The 20,142-nt window shown below is 33.9% G+C and overlaps 1 protein-coding gene across 2 annotated transcripts in view; it reads right to left on the bottom strand.

Moving 5' to 3' along the window:
- Nucleotides 1–2,379: 2,379 nt before the first annotated feature.
- Nucleotides 2,380–20,142, bottom strand: part of Rop (Syntaxin-binding protein Rop) — a 105,704-nt gene continuing 87,941 nt past the window's right edge. For both annotated transcript variants that reach the window (XM_069834136.1, XM_069834135.1), the window contains exon 13: nt 2,380–14,743. In XM_069834136.1, coding sequence (XP_069690237.1) covers nt 14,719–14,743 — 25 coding nt within the window. In that variant the 3' untranslated portion in view covers nt 2,380–14,718. The remainder of the gene's footprint in view (nt 14,744–20,142) is intronic.

The raw sequence follows: 20,142 nt of genomic DNA on the forward strand, positions 1-20,142 counted from the left end.
TAATTATTATTATGGCTATATTGCCATTCCTTTGCCTCATGTCTTTAAAATTATTAAAAGATGAGTAATGAATGTTTTCAGTTAATATTAAATTATGCCAGCCTGTTGTAGATGGAGATCCATCTGGTGGAGGTTCCAGATAATACACCCGGTTTCGTGACATGCACACTCAGAATTTGTTCCCACGAAATGGCTTAGGTGTCTTTACTGTATGTTCTCTATACAGTGGACTGGCTAGCTGTTTGTAATGAGCCCCACAGGTTTTTCTCCTGAAGACGAAGAGAGATCCACTCTTCGAAATGTCATGTGTTCATATTTTTGACAACTAATAATGGAAAAAGTCCAAACTGCTTATCTATTGAATAACAATGAAAACATTTTTCCAACAACTCTGTAAAAGGAACAATACAGAAACGAAGATATTACAAATATAATGTGTTATCTCACTCTTAACTCATGTGCTTGTGTTTCTTGTTTAATGAAATGATGATATTTGGTTGAGATTCCACTGCATCCACATATTATTCAAGTATGACCTTCCTGGAATTCTTGTAGACTTTAATTCCTTTTTAAGGTGAAGAGCGCCTGCAAGATTGAGTTTACTACAATGCTTATCTACACAGTGCTCACATTTAGAAGGATACTTCGCATCATTTTGCCGCTGGCCGACTTCCTGCTTTTCCAACCCCAGAGTGGGAAGCCAGTTCTAAAAAACATCCCAGCAGTTAGTTGCTTCTGAGAATTGTACCGGAATGTGTGTGTGATGATTGTTGCTTGTATATTAAGTAATCAATTGGAAAATGAAGTATACAGTTGAACAGCAAATTTATTTGGTGGAATTTTACATGAAAAAAGATAACTATATAAGATGCGTTCAAAGAATTGCTCGTAAATACCCTGACTCTAGCTAGCATTCCTACAAAATCTTGCGTGGACATATTTTATTCTGTAGTTGCTAAATGTCTTGATTTGCCGGTAGTAACAAAACATGCTCCCCACCGATGTAAACACGACAAGCAGGAAAATGTACACTGGGGTTCTGTTGCAATCTAGTTTCCTGTAAGACGAGAGCACTATAGTATGATACATGAAGACATTATTAGATACATTTTCACACTTCATACTGTTAGATATATGGAGCCCATCAAGAGGTGGCTGGCACAAGTCTGCATGTAGGTAGGTGTTGCAAAGCCCACTGAGGATTTTCTTTTTGTCTTAATAACTATAATAATAATAATAATAATAATAATAATAATAATAATAATAATAATTCTTTATTTATACTGGCAGAGTTAAGGCCATAGGGCCTTCTCTTACACTCTACCAGGTCACAAAGTATACAAGCAGTGAAAATTTAACAAAAAGTTAAAGAACAGAATACTAACATATTACAAAAAAAATAAAAAATAAAAAATAAAAATAATAATAATAATAATAATAATAATAATTAAAGGTTAAAGAACAGAATATTAACATATTACAAAAAAAAGAAAATAATAATAATAATAATAATAATAATAATAATAATAATAGCATAATAAAATCGACACTAAACAACATGAAAATAATACCATAAAAAAAAAGAAAGTAAAATACATTGGAATATAGTGAAAGCAATTCATTTAGTACAAATGGTTAATATGGAAAAATGTAAGGAAGAATATATCAAAATGGAATGTAATCAAATAATAATAAAAAAGAAAAGAAATACGAAAATTAAATAAAATTCATGATAAAAAGGCTATGATAATAAATTCATCGGCTGATAAAGAGAACAAAAAGGGGAAAGGAAGGAAAAAGAAATTATATAGCCTATATTTTTACAAAACTATGGCAGAGAAAAGGGCTTATAACTGAAAGGAATCTAATTCAAAAAGTGCAATATTAATTTATTTTTGAAACTAGACAATGTCCGACAGTCTCTGACATGTTATGGTAGAGAGTTCCAGAGATGAGCTGCAGAGACTGTGAAAGATGAAGAGTAGAAGGATGTTCTGTGTTTAGGAATGGAGAGTGTGATATGGTGTTGTGAGCGAGTATCTATTTCGTGATATGAAGACAAATGTTGAAAACGGGAAGCTAAGTAGCTAGGGTTAGAGGTTTGAAGAATATTGAAGAGTAAAGTGAGAGAGTGAATAGTTCTTCGCTCTTTGAGACGGGCCCAGGACAGCATATTTAGTGAAGGTGTGATTCGGTCAGATCTACGGTCTTAGTGGATCGAATGCTGAAAGAGTCTCTTATAAGCCACAAACCCCCATATTTACTTTCTTCTCAGCTTTTCGCCATTGCCGAAGACCAAAATTCAACCCACACAGTGAAGCAAGCATTTCAACCACCAGGCTATTTAGGACGTCTGAAAATGATAACGAGAGAAGATAATTGTATTATTATAATAGTATATTTACATAGGAATACTGTATCAAAATGAAAACTTGATTATAACAAATGAAAGATACTTTTTCCCAAATGAACACGATTATATCATGTATTTAAAATGTACGTACTTAAAAGCAATAAGCATTAAATTAAATATTGTATTTATAATGTTGATATCTTGCTTTATTAGAGGAATACTGGGTAACAATACTTTCTTTCCATTAAATAAATTACAGCATATTCTAACGGGTAGAGATAGGACTAAGAAACCAAGCATGTTTACAAAATGTACATGTTGGTGATACCAGTTACCATGTACGATCAAAGCATTGTGTTACCATAAGAATGCTGAACAAGATATCATTATACATTAATTGAGAAATAAAAAGGATGCTACTCGCCAGCTTTGAAAGTAAACACAGGTCACGATTACATCCAAAATACACGTTTGTAATAATTAAGGGTTCACTTTTTAAAACGTGTAACATCAGGCTTCAACGTTATATGTTACTGAATAAAAATGACAGCAACGATGGTGACACAATACTTAGATGTTTATGTACGTATTACTGTAGTCTATAGGACACATATATCGAAAGTGTTTACTTTATGGTAGTTTAAGACCAAGACACACACATTATTGCAAAAATTCGAGAATGCAACTTCTCTATTATCTTAATTTATATATCCAAAACGTACACCTCTGCAATATAATTTGATTTATTATTCTGAGAAAATGACAGACTCAAATTATCAACACAACACATTAACGTAAACTATATTGTTAAATAGTCTCAATCAAAAGTGTAAGATGGCAGGCCATGTGACACTGTCAATATGATATCTAAATACCCACTTATAATCAGGGTTGATAACAGTCAAGGAAAACTTAGGAGGCATTTGATAAGAAAAATATCCACTTTAATCAAAACACAATTAGGGTTGCCAGATGTCCCGATATGGCAGGACATATCCGATTTTCAGGAAATTTTCCCGTGTCCCACTTATACCCATCACAGGATGCAAAATATCCTGCTTCCCTACGCAGAATTAGAATTCCCGCATGACACAAAACAAACGCACCACGCACCATGTTCAGACTTGAGAGATATGCAGATTTAAAGGAATATTCTCCTACGACTTTAACATCTAAATGAGGCACTCGGTGCACAAATGGCCCAACCCACAATATCATATTTCCACTATACCTCTTTGTAACAGTGTGCGAAATGTGATTCACAAACGAAAATTGTGCTGAAATCTCCTGAAAAAACTGGGAATGATGTTTAGACCGATTTATACTTTGAAGAGAACATTATGAAAAACTCTTTAAAGCAGTAAACTCAAATGCAAATTTGGGGTTGGGCCATTTGTGCGCTGAGCACCTTAAATATCAAAATACAAACTTAATCTAAATACTTAACAAACATATTATATATTAAATTGTCACATTAAATGACACAATATTGTAAATTACAACAAATGCAATAAGTATTCGTTAAAATGTTGAAAAATAATTATTTAATCAAAGATAGATAGGCTACACTGTATATCAATTTCAGTGAAATGTCCCTCTTGGATATTTTTAGAATCTGGCAACCCTAAACACAATATGTCATAAATATATCGATGGTGTTCGGGCAAAGGGGATTAAGTAATGTTTTGTGAAAGTGGAGTTCTGTTCCCCAGGGGAATACACATGTGCAAAAAAACAAAATAATACAAGCATGTGATGTGTTTCATTTGTGTAGAAAATTATTTGCAATAAGTATCAAATGTTTAATTTTCATTTAACTCGAAACTCATTTTTATGACTAATCTCCCTTTACCCAAATACCAGCAATATATACCACGTGGTTTAAAGCTTACCATGTTACTAACACTTTGATACCGAATTGAAGAATAAATCCATTTCTGCTCATTGGGTTGTTTAACTTAACAACTCTAAAACTGAACATTTAAAAATCATTAACATATTATAGAATAAAGAAAAAGGATATTTAGCCACAACACTAACATATTATCACTTCTTTTTCCAAAATATTCTAGAATAGAAAGCAATATAATGAGTCATATTTTCAAATATTTTACTATGATAAACTTCGCATTACAAGAATGATCAAGCCCATGCGATAGTGTAAAATATCGACAATGTAACTAATGTCATGATCTGAGTCAAGGAACTTTGACAGAACTCTATTACACTTTACAATGTTTGCAGAACAGGAATGATTGATCTTAAAAATAGAAGCTGAACAGTTCTGTAACAGTTAACAACCCTGACTAGGAATAAAATAAATACATTATTTATCAACAATCAAAATAATATTCTAGAGGTCACTGTATATATTGCACCTTACTGATATATTGAAAGTCAAATGGTTAGGGAGGTTACCATCTCTCTTAGCAATGTCATAGTTATAAATAGACTTGTAATGTTGGAGACCGATTACAAATGTTGACTGCAGCTTGGTACATAGACCAGGGACGTGAGCTAGTACGAGGACATTGACTTGGTTCTGCGATCGATAATGGGAAATCTGGACAGCTCTAAAAGTAAATTAATATAAGCTACATAGCATTACAAAGATATATTTTTACGTACCTTTTGATATGTGCAAAAGAATTATCATAGAATTCACTCACATTCACTTCAAAACACTCACCAAATTCCGCTGCAAAAATATGTGCTTGAGAACCTTTAACCTTCGGCATTATTATTCAGCAGTTATAGGCTACTGTTTACACATGCTAGAGTACCGACTGGTGAACGGATAGTACACTTGAAACCATCGTAATGCACCCTATCGATCCCCAACATTACAAGCCTAATTATAAATAAAAAAAATGTATGTCTGTATTAATTTCATGGAAATAAAGGAACACCACCAAATTAAATTATTTTGTACAATATTACGAGCAAAAACAAGTCAGGAAACGTAATGGAAATGTGATGTCTTGTTTTCATGCGTAATTAATTAATATTTTCTTCTATAAAAGAGATCTTCACTATTAACAATGCAACTGAGAGCCTCTGTCTTTCAAATAATATTGATATATGAATAAATGTATTTCAAAAACACTCTTGAAGCAAATAATAATTATACAGAATCTATGTATGTGCATGTGCTATATTAATACAAGATCCAGTGAAAGATAAACATCCTAACAATATAATGAATGACATTGATTACAATAAAGTGGGTTACAAAATGAAGTACAACAATATAGACCGTAAAATTATCAATTAATTAGTTGTTTCAAATATATGGGTATTTAGACTTCTTTCAAAAACATCTCATATTGTACAACATGTGTGAAAAACCGTAATGTTAGTCCTATACGATTTTCACAGAAGCTTGGAATTCGAAGTATCATTTAATACCAACAAATGTAATCAGAAATATAAAAATTAATTTCATGAAATTTCATAAAGAATACTTAAAAAAAAATAAGTGCATATCCTACAATGAAAACTGCAGGTATAAAGCTACTTTTCATTGAGCTAATAAACCAAGAAAATTTTTAATTTAAATCAGAGATTATGTCCGTGCTGCTAGGGATTTGAACCAAACTGATGGTAGCTTGTTACAACAACACAGAAGCTAACTTATCCTATACTTTGAAAGGTGGTAACCCTTATGATTTCAACTTTTTCAGGCAAATCTTTTACAATGAAAATATTATTACATCAAAATATAGGCACTGACTGACCTAAAGCTTATAACTCTCAGCAAGAAACCCTATCTCTTCTTACAACAGTCATAAATCTGTGGAAATCTCAAACACAATAAGATGGGATACCTTCTAGTATGTACATCATCCCAGGAATGCAATCTGCTGTACACTGCAAGATCTGTCCAACCACTGCAGAATCAAACAGGTCCTTACGAATTTCTTTCAATCCCAAAATGCAACCCTACCAAACACATAAGAATTAATATTTACACCAATGACATCTGGCTCTAAAACAGCAAGTATCGTTAGAAATCGACTAATATTTCTGTATTTTATATGCACCATACTTTCTATTCAACTTGTCAAATAGAAAATACACATAGATTCTTCAAGTGTATAGAATATCCTACTCTCAAGAAAACTGCTTTTGAAATCAAATATGGAATGACTAGATATTATTCTTAAATACCCAACACCATTACAAAAAAAAAAAAAACGGAAATGCATTTCATATATTTTGACCATTGCCAATCAAGAAAACTGTTAGAATTCTACCTTACCAAACCATTACTACTTACACATACACACAAATTACAAGATTCATATAGTTACTACCTTATGTATGTAGTAATACTACAATTAAATGTCAATACTAGTTACATTTCAGTTCACACAATTCTACATTTCAGTTAAACTGCATTCCCAGTCTACTAAATGTCATTGAGTAAAGTGAACGTAATTTTTCAAATCAAGATGATGTCTGGAAAGGCAGAATCCTTTACCACATTAACTTATGCAATATGTATTACAATTTCCATCACTGACTTGACTGGTGGTTCCAGACTCCCCACAGATTGCAGCATTCCAATAAGATCTTGTTAAACCAAGTGCACTGACCACACATGACTTAACTTTACACTTTCTCGACTTTGTCATTATAATGTAAGGCTGCGTGAGAAGAGAATATAGTTGGTGATTTATCCATGGAAACTGATCAAATTTGATGTATAATCAAAAACATTGGTCCTCTGAAACTGTTCTTCCAATTTGGTTTCGACACAAAATGTATGACAACTTATATAAATATATATAATAAAATTCTATTTGCTCAGCTGCGTTCAATGACTTTTCTTCTGATACTACTTTTATTCTGAAATTGCGCAAATAAAACGATTTGGAAAGATTACTGTGTTGTCAAATACGAGAAACAGATCGAATTTTGTGGCATTACAAAGTTATGACATGATACTACAAACATAAACAAAAATCACTTAATGTATAGATTCCTTTTTCTTTCATTTTATATGGAAGTTATTATTCAGTGCCTGATTTTACAATTATGAGAGTATATTCAAAGCCTTTCAGAAGGGAAAAAGCTGCAATGACTGAATACTAACATTTCACTAAAACAGTGATTCTCAACCTTTGAGAGACCACAGTCCGGTAAATTCTTTTTCCATAAGACAAGGCCAGTCCCAACATATTTACTAGTAATACCTAAATAACTTTCCAATTTTTTTCAAGTTCATAAATCTAACTAAACGATGGAGTGAGACCATAACAGGCCACTAGGCTTAATACGTGATAATAAGAAGAAGAAGAAGAAGAAGAAGAAGAAGAGGAAGAAGAAGAAGAGGAAGAAGAAGAAGAAGAAGAAGAAGAAGTAGTAGTAGTAGTAGTAGTAGTAGTAGTAGTAGTAGTAGTAGTAGTAGTAGTAGTAGTAGTAGTAGTAGTAGTAGTAGTAGTAGTAGTAGTAGTAGTAGTAGTATGTGTGATCTTAAAGACTTGAACAATATTAGTACACAATGAAAACGGTGTGACGTGTTGACAAATAATTTAATTAATTTATCAACTACTTGATTAATTTAATTTTGTAGCATGTTGTAGTTTCTTGAAGCTAACATCATTAATTAATTTATGCTAATTTTCATTGACATATTATCCCTTTCTAACCACCAAAAACTTATAAAATTTATAACATTGGTCTATAAAAGAAATGGTAATGGGAAGAATGATTATGCACTGTATCTCACCATCAATTTAAATGAAAACTGAAATATAAATTACGTTGCATTCCACTTAAATTTTAAGCTATACGGCTTTCAAAATTATTTCTTTAAAAGGAGGGTTATAAGGGAGCCTGAAGTAAATAGATCGAAATATCTCGCTTATTATTGAGTTTTTTAGAAAAATGTTACATTACAAAAGCTTTCTTTAAACATGTTTCTGACAAGTTTTATCCTGTGCAAAATTTTGATAGGATTGATATTTAACGAGATATATGAGTTTTAAAATAACAAGGCTTTTTATATCAGTGTTGCCTCAGTCAGACTAACACAATGAAGTGAAAACAAAGGACTCGTTTAAGATGGCCTTGCACAACAAAGGAAGATGTTTAATTAACACTACTATTGTAATCTGTATGCATATAAATGTTTATCAATATTAATATGTAATTAGAGAGTGTGTTTTTGTATGAAGTAATATCAGAAGATAGTTAACCGATTTGAATAACTGAATAATCTCCCCGGAATAAGGGTGTAAGTACATAGGGAAACCATGTACATATACCCTTATTCCGGGGGGGGGGGGGGTATTTAATTCTTTCTCCATTGGAAAGTGTAGCTCTTCTAGATGGACATAGTCTATATATTATTATGGTAACTTCAGAGTGAATTCAGGACAGAGCATAAATGCGCAATATGGTAGGATTAAAACATCCTTATACACAGAAAACTTTATATACTGTCCAAACATTTTTAATTACGTATTTGAGTGAGCCACGGTAATCTATAGCCCTACTTAAACTTTATTTAGTCCATGTAAAGAGCTAATTTTATACTAGATTTTAATTTATTTTTGTCCACGGAACATAAACAATTTATCCTGTTTACTAATAATAAAATGGTAACCTGAATATTTCTGGTAACAAGTGCAGAGCAGTGTGTGGGTTTTGCTTGTATGAGACAAATTTTCTTTTGTAGTGGTATACAAGAAATATTTAAAATGAAGATTCTTATATTCAAACAGAAGTTCAAATCTAAACAGAGTCGTATGTAGTTTCTTACAAATTACAGTGAAACCTGTTCAAATCAGAACCTGAATAATCAGGAATCCTGTCTATTTCGGAACAATTTATTGGTCCCGGCGAAATTCGTATGTATTATCGGTCTTACTAATAAAAACTCTATATACAGACGTTTAACTGTCTTATACTTATACAATGAGTAGCTCGTTTATAAGTCGTGTGTAAATTCCTTACTAATAATCACTACATACGTCGTGTATAACAGTATGACTGTTACACAGCTACGTCATAGTTTCATCATTACTTCATTATGAAAGGTAATAGAATATCTGAGGTTCTCTATTGCATCCAGTAGAGGGCTCTAGTGTGGCATGTTAAATATCGATAGTACAACTGGCTCTAATCGATTACCACACTACATTTTGGTCAAAGAGTACAAGCTACAGCAATATTATTCTTATTATTCTGTGCTCTTTGGTTTGTTCTTCTGTGGTTACAAGGTAACCATCATCATAAAATGACAGTCGATACGAACAGCTGTTAGAGGGGCGGCCATTTTTTCTCTATATACAACGCTTAAACAAGGGGTTTCGTGTATATAACTACTGCAAAGCAATTCCCATTGTATAGTTACAGCCTGTTTATATGTCCATAGCTTGTTCACGGTTTATTAGTAACGTTTTCTGTCTCAACTCTGCATAAGTCTCGTATAAAAACTATACACGGTTTATTAGTAAGACTGTATGTGTATTTTTTCCTGAATAAAACGGAAACTGTCCAATGCAGAAACAGAAACTGCCTGCTACTGTTCAAAACGGAAATAATACTTTGGACACACTATATATTGAAACAGTGTGCAATTTCAAGGAATATACGAAATATGTAGGTCATTAAGATAAAAACAAGTTCTCTTTGCAAAATTTTAGAGGGTACGAGAGTGTGTTGGCCTGTCGGTCATAAATTTTATTACCCTGTTGGCTAGATAGATGAGTCCCTTCACAGATTTTCAATGCTTCACACTGATATAGTTATAGAGTTAAAGGAAAATTAGAAACGAAAAGTATGTGAAATAATATTGAAGTACAGGTGTGGAAAACTCAGATGTGACAATTTATAGATAAAGATCATAATGAGTGAGTGGCTTGCGGCCAATATTGGTGACATAAAAGGAACCAGAAAGCAACTGTTTATGTGGAAATAAATGAACTGTTGTGGGATTGAGTTCTTCAGGACCCTTCAAAGAACAAGCCAATTTCTGGACTTATTCTGCAAAGCAAGCCATTGATCGGGAAAGATATTAGATAAGCCAGAATTCAAGGCTTCTAATGGATGGCTCCTAGTCCAATTAATTAATAATATGCAGTGATATACAGAACGGTATTATAGTAGTGTTAAATATTCAATTGAATGAAATTTACTAATCTCACCAACGGAATAAGTGACAGAAAGCTGATTTAAAGTGAGTATCACAACGGCATGGCGTGTCCTCAGGTTGCGGATAGAGGAGACGGCCTCCAGATATGGAGGGTAGCAGCGAATATATTGAATAAGCAGTCGTGGACAGCCGATAAGGAGTGGTCCTCCAGCTTGGGGGTTGGGCGAAGGGCTAACAACCCATCACCGTAAAAAACAGCTTGTTACGAAACCTAACAATAAGCCTCGGAATGGGACTGATTCTCCGGCACGACCACAGCAAAGGAATAAGGTTATACGATTTGGTACATGGAACGTAACTAGTCTTTATAGAACAGGAGGGGTAACATTAGTAGCAAAAGAACTAGCTAGATATAGAATAGACTTCGTGGGAGTACAAGAGGTTAGGTTAGATGGGAATGGCATATCACAAATAGGCGATTACTTGTTGTATTATGGGGAAGGAAACATTAATCACCAATTAGGAACAGGATTCTTTGTACATAAAAGAAAAGATTAGGAACATTAAATCCAGACGTTTGAGATGGGCAGGGCGTGTGGCACGTATGGGCGAATCCAGAAATGCATATAGAGTATTAGTTGGGAGGCCAGAGGGGAAAAGACCTTTGGGGAGGCCGAGACGTAGATGGGAAGATAATATTAAAATGGATTTGAGGGAGGTGGGATATGATGGTAGGGACTGGATTAATCTTGCTCAGGATAGGGACCAATGGCGGGCTTATGTGAGGGCGGCAATGAACCTCCGGGTTCCTTAAAAGCCAGTAAGTAAGTAAGTAAGTGTTAAACAGAATATTTTGTACTTCTTGCAGTTTGCGGCATGCCGTTTTGTTTTTCATGTATAAGAATGATAAAATATTCCATTTTAATGTCACACCTGAATAATACGGAAACCTGTCCACAACGAAAAAAAAAATTAGGACCATGTCACTTCCGTCTTGAACAGGTTTCACTGTATTTAAACTACATGCTTCTCAAGTATTGACTATTTTCACATAACATTTCAAAATTGTTCAATTATGAAGGAATAAGACCAATGACTGGTGAAATATGTTCTGAGTATGAATAGAATGACATATGCCTATACGTACAAAAACTTAAATTTCTTATTTCATAAAAAGAAAATTGATAATTTACAGTCGATACATCAAAGAATCATTCATCTTGTGGTTTATGCACTTGGTTTAATTGAATGAGCCCACTTACATTGAAGTTTCGTCACTTTACAGGGAGGCTGTAAGTCCATACAGTCGTAGTGGAGGGGTCAGCTCAATGTGTGACGATTGGCTTTGGTTACATTGAAGATCGGTAATATTTGAAAGAAAGCAAAATGGCTGCCACTGAACACACACTCAAACATAAAATCCTGATGCAATTTAATACATGATGGGCAGAAAACAAGTTTCCTTCAGTTTTTACACAGTTATATCGTTAGAATTTATAAGGATATCTCAACTTGTCAGAGGAATCTGCTGAATCACAGCTTCAGATTTCAGTATTGTTCATATTCTTCCAGTATCTATTACAATATTTATAATATACACATATCCAATTTAACTAAAATATTCATGCATATTGATATGAATTTTTATTTCCATACGTTAACAGTTACAACTGCAATACTAATATGAATTAAAATATTTGGACAAATAACAGTTTGCAGATCCACCAATCACCATTAAAAATACTGTATATAACTGGAGGTTAGGATTGAAAATGGAGGAAGTTCAAACGAGTTCTATTAACAAGAAGTAATTTTTACCCTTCAAAACACTATAATGATGACTGTATTGTCTACACACATTTCAAAATATACACACATTTCTTATTTCTTTTAATTATTTAGGACTTACAAGCCTTCTTGTATGTAACTGTTTGGATCAAAAGTTGCGTCAATAATGGTATGAAAATATCACTGAAAAATTCCAGACAAAACACACAATAATAGCACATTATCTGATAAAACGACTCTCATACAATAGTAGTTATATTTATATTCAACAATCAAAATTACATATATATAATTTATTCTTTATCTAATTTTCTTTACTAGTAAGTTGTGGGACTGAGAGGGGGAGGGAGTGAAGGAGTTTTAAATTACTTTACCTTTCTACATAACCTCTGCATTCAACCTATGACATGAATATGTAGGTACAGGGCCTATAATGTATCTTATAACAGCAGTGCTGAATGAAAGCAATTAAAATGCTTCAGAAATTATTTCCAATATACAAATTACTAGCAATTCAAATGAAAACGTGGAATGTTATGAAATAATAACACTGGTAGTGAAAAAGTGTATATGTGTTATATATACACAAATTAAATTCTAGTAGAGGGACTACGCAGTAAGAGGATGGATGCTTTTAATTGATTTTAAGTGTTTGCCGACATCATTCTTTCACTTACAACTTAATGGCAGTGCAAGCTAAAGTGGCTCCAAGTGATAAGAAAAATTAAAAGATATTTCCATTTTTATTCCAAGTACCTTTAAGTGTGCCACTGGGATGGAAAGACCCCCTCCCAGGTTATTCTGAAATGCAGGAAATTCTACAAAAACATATTTCAATTGCTTTAGCATGTGTCAGAATAGTGGTAAGACCTTGGGACTTGATCTTCTGAATACAGTACTAATCAAGCACTTTTATATTAATGCAAGCAAAATATTACTCATTTAGATAACAGCAATGTAACACGCAGCTAATTAAAATTAAATATATGGCATAGGAACATAAAAAAAGCATGTATTTGATTTTATATTTTCTTCACTAAAGAAAGTTTAAAAATAAAGTTTTGTCAAAACACAGTGCATTTACAATGCATGATAGAAAGTAGAGTCACAAGAAATATTTTCGTTACGTATATAGAGATTCAGAAATGAATCACAACTTCTTGTGAAGAGGGCACAGGAGGTAGGACAAGACAAAACAAATGAACAAAAACAAAAATTGGAACATTTCAAACCGATAAGTATAACCCATCTGATGAAACATTGCAGTTTTCAGATGAGGGCGCTCGTGTGTCGCGAATGCAATCCGCTCATCTCGATGTCTGGCAAGTCAGCTGGAGAAATGTTGGTACAGTCTGACAATAAAAACATCAACAGCTGTTATGAACATAATAAAATACAATTACCTATATCATAGTTGAATTTACTTTTTCCGTCATATGTACGGTATATACATGTACTTTATTCCAGAAATAGCTGCCCGAGGCAGAGGTCTCAATTTCATCTGCACTATCAGTTGAACTGCCTTCGTCTGCTGTATCTGTGCTGCTACCTGGCCTGTCATAACCCATCTCATCTTCATCACTGCTCACAATGCCTATGTTTATTACTACCCTTTCTACGTCCTCTTCCATTAACGCGTCACGATGCCAATATTCGTCCTCGATATGTTTAACAGATTGGCAGCATTTTATCCAGACTTTTTGCTGATTTCGCTTATTGATTGTGCGGTCATTTGTTTCAAAACTGACAGCCTCCAGAATGTATCTTTTCCGTCATTAAACTGTATCTTTTTCTTAACAGCATTCAGAAGCTTGCGTAGGGTCGGAATTTCTTTTCTCTTCTCATAAAACTCCAAAAAAGTTCTGCGGATGACACATTTTTCAAAATCATCAAGTACAATTTTCTTTGGACTTTTACCAGGAGTTGAAAATTGTCCTCCATTGCGCTTTGCTTCCTCGCCTCCTTGGCTATAGTATGTATTGTTCTTTCACTCTTCCCCACCGCCGTTGCTATTCTTTTCACAGCGTTCGTTAATGGAATGATAAGACCTTTCTTTTTCTCTTCTTTACAAAATTTTAGCACCTTGTATATAATTTTTCTGATTTGCGAGTGTAAGACTTCGCGTGACGAGTGTCTCGGCGGAGTTTCCATTCGCTCTTGTGTACACACACACTTCCGATCCGACTAGCAGACTGAACGAACTGAACCGAGGCATTTCTTTACTGCAGCGCTGTGCATAGTACGTCAGAACAGGGTGACGTAATGCAGTATCGATCGCATGTTTATGTCCAAGCTTACTCTACCTGCCATCTGCAATGATTCTTCAGACGGGTTATATCCATTAATTTTTGGGACGACATTAAGTACTCATTAATTACCCATAAGAAGCTGTGATGAGACAAGATGATGAGGGGGATTTGTTGGGATGCAACAGGGAAGCCAGAGCTCCAGGAGAAAACCTCTGTCACCTGGATCATTGGCCTGCCCAGTGAACATGCCTAAAAAGTGGAAAATGTCTTCTATTAGAGGAGCTTTAAGTCCTAAGACATTTCAGTCTCTGATATTGAAGTAGTCATACAAATAAGGAGTTGGCTGTAGTTTGTTAAGCAAATTTTAAAACAACAATTTGAAGCTTGTTTTAGTTCCTAATCAATGGATGAGTGGTGCAAATCACTCATAGTACATTAGCTGCATTCAGGTTCTAGAAATTCAAGAGATAATAAGGTTAAAGAATTCTGTACATTTTGCAGCAAAATATGGTAAGGTGAAGCTCAACTATACAACCATCAGAATCACGACACTAAAGACTTTTATTGGGTTATTTAACGACGCTGTATCAACTAAACCACCGACATAGCTCAGTCTACTGAGGCGCTTGCCTGCCGATCTGGGGTTGCGATTGGGCATGGGTTCAATTCCCGCTTGGGCTGATTACCTGTTTGGCATTTCCTCCCCTCCCCTCACTGAAGTTTTCCCCAACCGTAAGGCAAATGTCAGGCAATCTATGGCGAATTCTCGGCCTCATCTTGCCAAATACCATCTCGCTATCACCAATCCCATCAACACTCAATAACTTAATAATAGTTGATACAGCATCGTTAAATAAACAAATGAAAAATGTATCAACTAGCTTATCTAGTGTAGTAGGTGGACTACAAGATAGCGAGATGGTATATGGCGAGATAAAGTCGAGGATTCGCTTCGCAGACAGGGAAAACCTCGGAAAAAACTCAGATAATCAACCCAAATGGGTATCAAACCTATGCTTAAGAGCAGCAAGCAAACTCACCTACAGCTTGAGCTAGGCCAGTTGATCTGAGTATCCGTGCATTTTTTTTTAAAGCAAGACGTAAAGCACTGCAGCAAGACCGTTCTTTTATTACATTTGCTTCAACGTGCTGCTGCAAGCATGCAGCAAATCAAAACATCACTTTACGAGTTTGCTGCACGATCCAGCATGGCAGAACGCATGTTTTGGTCTTTTGCAGCGTTTATTATTGATGAATTTAAATACTATTATAGTCACAATCATGCCATGGTATGAAAGAAAAATTTCACAACCTCGAGCGGGATTCGAACCTGCGACTTCCTGTACTCCGGTCAGGCGCTCTACCACTGAGCTATCGAGTTGCTCAGAGGTAGAGCGCCTGACCGGAGTACAGGAAGTCGCAGGTTCGAATCCCGCTCGAGGTTGTGAAATTTTTCTTTCATACCATGGCATGATTGTGACTATAATAGTATTTAAATTCATTAATATGTCACATCAACGGACGTGTATACGTCATCCAACATCGTAAGATGAAGATTACGTTTATTATTGTTAAAATCGTCTAGTAATAATAATTCTATGTCATTATCTTGGAAGTCGAAACTATTTAACATGTTCAGTCCTTTTAAATTTAAATTTATTACTGCAGTAGTAGAATCCAATATTAATTGTCCACCATTTTGCAGTCAGTTGACCTACTTACGTTTTTTTCGACCCTCATTTTGCTGCAGCAAAGGCATGAAGTGCTTTAAAAAAAACGCACGGTATGTCTGCAAGCATTTGATTTAGTACATGTTCCAAGCAATGTAATGCCAATTTTGACATATTCGGGGATTTTGTGTTGGACAATTTTGAGAATGAATGAATTTGATAAATATTGTTCATTCTTATAGTTGTAGTTAGATAAGGAAGTTGAAATTATTTTTTTCAGAGAGTTAGACAGAAACAAACTTAATCTGCCTATAGCGTTAGTTTTCTATACCATTACATTAGTATGGACCACAATGTTTTTAGTAGTACAGAATTACGTTGGAGTCACCAGATAAAAGCAAAGCACGTAGTAAAATCAGTGTACTAACTTACAGATAAATTATATATTATGATTCAAAGTATCACAGTAATTCTGACTGTGTAGGACAACTAAAATAAAAATTCTGAAGATCACAATCCAAGGTCTTTTAACACTAGTCACTTATGGGCTTTGATTTGGATGAGCTAAGCCCTTCAACCCGCTTGATATACTACTTAGTAATGCTACCAAAAACTTTAAAAATTTTAACTATAACAATCCTCGAGTTCCAAAATGAGTATTCAGTTCACATAATTCAGCTACAAGTGTAACAATACAACACAATGTCATTAAGTTCACTCTTACCAAATGTCACATTCATTACAATGTCACATTCTACAACAGTTCTGGCTTTCACATACACATGTTGTTATCAATAATCTAGTACACCATTAGAAGCAAGCACACTGCTGTGTTCCAAATCGAAAATTTCAAACAATTTCATTTAATACATTAATGTTTACATCTGAATCTGAGTGAGATCTAATCACTGTTTACTTCAAATGTTGAGTGCCAGTCTTCAAATAGATGGCACGGCATTTTAAATCAGTGAATTCAGGACACAGATTTTACAAGAATATTCTGTTGCCCTACTATCATGACAAAGTCTACATCATATTATAGTGAATTACGCTGATTCCATGTTAGTTAGTCAAGACAAGACAAAACTGATTCATGTTCAATATAAATTTAAGAAAGGGTATATAACCACGCCAATATAATAATAAATTTAAGTCTACATAGATTTCAAGTCTTCTTTTTTTCTTTAAAAAAAAAGAAAGATAGAAAAAAAAAAGAATATTCTCCTCATTCTGATCTGTAAAAAGGCAAAGAATGCATTTAATATTGAGACTGCTTCTTATCACCAAAATAAGATAAGTAAAGTGTAGAGTGCAGTAGCGGCTCGTAGTTAAAGGCTCTTAGGCGGAGCCGCCCCTATAAAAATCTCCTACAAAAATCTTGACATTTGTTTGTGTTTAATAGTAGAATAAAGATTTTCAATAGAGGAGAAACATCGACATTTTACTCGGCTCGTTCATTAATAACGGTCAATATATTTGGAACTGTTGGTACCAAGAGATGTTTTTGAGATAGGTTATAAGTAATAAAGGCTCAACCTTTCACGGTCCCTTCAGCACAATAGAAACAGGACGGGGAGGTTTCCTAGTGGAGTATGGCTAATAAGGGTACAGCTAAGATGTTGAGATCTACACCTTGAGTCGTTGCCAACATTTGCTAGCTCTGAGTTTTAAAAATCTCTCCTGGAGAAGAGAAAAGAAACAATGTCTGACACTCCATTCTTGAGGTTACGTGTCTGCTCTCTCATTCATTTTACTGTAGGTCATAGGCCTAATTGGCATTGTTGGATAACATTGCGATGATAAGATGGGGTCATTTAGTTATTCATTGACACAATTGGTATCCCTAGTATCCCATAAAGTGAAAGTTTTTCAAACCTCCGTCAGGGGAGGGAAAACAACACAACGGAAATTCTAACGTGCGAATTAGTTTTGGCTTGAGTATCAGTATTTTATGTGGTTGTGAACTTGTGATTGTGAGAACCTTTTGCGAGTGTTTATTTGAGAACAATGAATTGTGTGAGTAATATATCGAAAGAAAGAAGGGCCGATTTCGTCTACAAGCAAATGAATGAAGGTAAGTCAGGTGCCCGTTTTATATATATATATATATATATATATATATATATATATATATATATAAAATAATAATAATAATAATAATAATAATAATAATAATAATAATAATAATAATAATAATAATAATAACTTGCACAAAAGGAGAGATCTATAACTGAAACTCGATTAATATATTTCAGTATTATTTGTATTTATCCTGGTAATAATGAACAGTTTGACTCGTAGACATTTTGTTTTTTCAGCATTAACTTCCCATGATTTTACGAGAAGATTGGAAGAGACTTTCAGCTCCCCACTACTACTATTAATGCACAATACAACGTCAATACGGTGGTTGCTGTCGTCTGCGATACAACGAACTTTTCTGTTGATTTTCGAGTTCGTCATTTTTTTCCGGTTATTATATGCTTATTTAAGTTGTGTTAACTCTCGCTAGTCGTTTTATATTTTATTTTATCCGTCTTAGTATTTATCATTATTATTATTATTATTATTATTATTTATTAATGAATTATTTTGTATTACAATCTTTGTATCATTTCTGTCACGATTATTCTATTATTATTATTATTATTATTATTATTGTTACTATTATTTCTATCATCAACATTATTACTGATCTCTGTAAAATTTATGTAGACTACTGGACTGTACCCGAGCACAAGCATTATGCTCATTTCGGGTATCTATCCATATGTATTCAATTCAAATGTAAATTGTAAATAAATTTGAATTTGAATTTGAAAAATAATAATAATAATTTATTGTTAAAATTCCCAATTCCCAGTTACGGAAATACACGAATAAATAAATAGAAATAAATAAACTAATACTCATGCTTGAGACATTGAAAATTTGCCATTTCAGCCTACAGCCTTCCTCAATTTTAAAACCACGAGCCGCGACTGGTAGAGTGTAATCGAAAGTGATTTTAAGCATAAAATCACTTTGTCTATTCTCTTCCTAATAAAACATGGCAATAATGACAATACTAGTTACACTTTAAATAGAAGCTTTTCCAAAAATACACACTTATGCTAGCAACACAGCCTTGATTAGTTAGTACAAAAAAAAAAGTCTGTAACTATACAGTCTCTCTCAAAAATTAAATAAATTAATTGCGACTGTAGCTACAGAGTAAAGAATATGTCAATGAAACCCCACAGTACTATTTTAAATATTTTTCAAGCTATCATTCTGTGAATTTTTTAAAGCCTAGTCCCAAAAACGAAAGTTAGGCAATCTCTAAAGAAAGGGTATGTGTTATTTGTTTTGCTTCTTTCCACTCAAATGATTTACGTTTTTTAAAAAGGTAACTCAGTATGATTGGCAGTGTATGCAGAGCTATTCTCGGATTTTGCGACTAGTTCAGCAGTGCATATCCAAGCCCATACGGGCTGAACCACATGACAGGCAGATGGCTCTGAACGCGAGGTAACATTCTTCCCCTACTAGAACGCACCGAAAGAGCAAAGGTTGCCCATGCATACATTAAGTAGAGCAGCAATATATACAACAAGGAGGAGACATACTGGAAAACATGAATTATTCAGAGATGCTAAATGGAAATGATTTAACACAAATTAGAATTCTTCAGTCACCCCCAGTCCGCAAATCTAGGAAATTTGTCTCCAGAGTTGCAGCTAAAATTAATTGAGCTTTCCGAAATGTATGTATAATAACAAGGACTTCTTTAGTTTTTACAATTCCATAAACTATGAACTGTATCTGAGAATTCGTAAATTAGCAGCGAAAATTAGTATATTAAGATTTTCACCAGCACATATGAACAGTAGGTTTTCATGAACCTAACAAAGCCAAGATTAAATGTCAAGCTATTCGACCAAAATAAGCGCCCTACGCTTACGTAGACTTGCATCTTTAAATAACATTTTGCAAGAC

This window comes from Periplaneta americana, chromosome 8, assembly GCF_040183065.1.
Source record: "Periplaneta americana isolate PAMFEO1 chromosome 8, P.americana_PAMFEO1_priV1, whole genome shotgun sequence".
NCBI lineage: Eukaryota > Metazoa > Arthropoda > Insecta > Blattodea > Blattidae > Periplaneta > Periplaneta americana.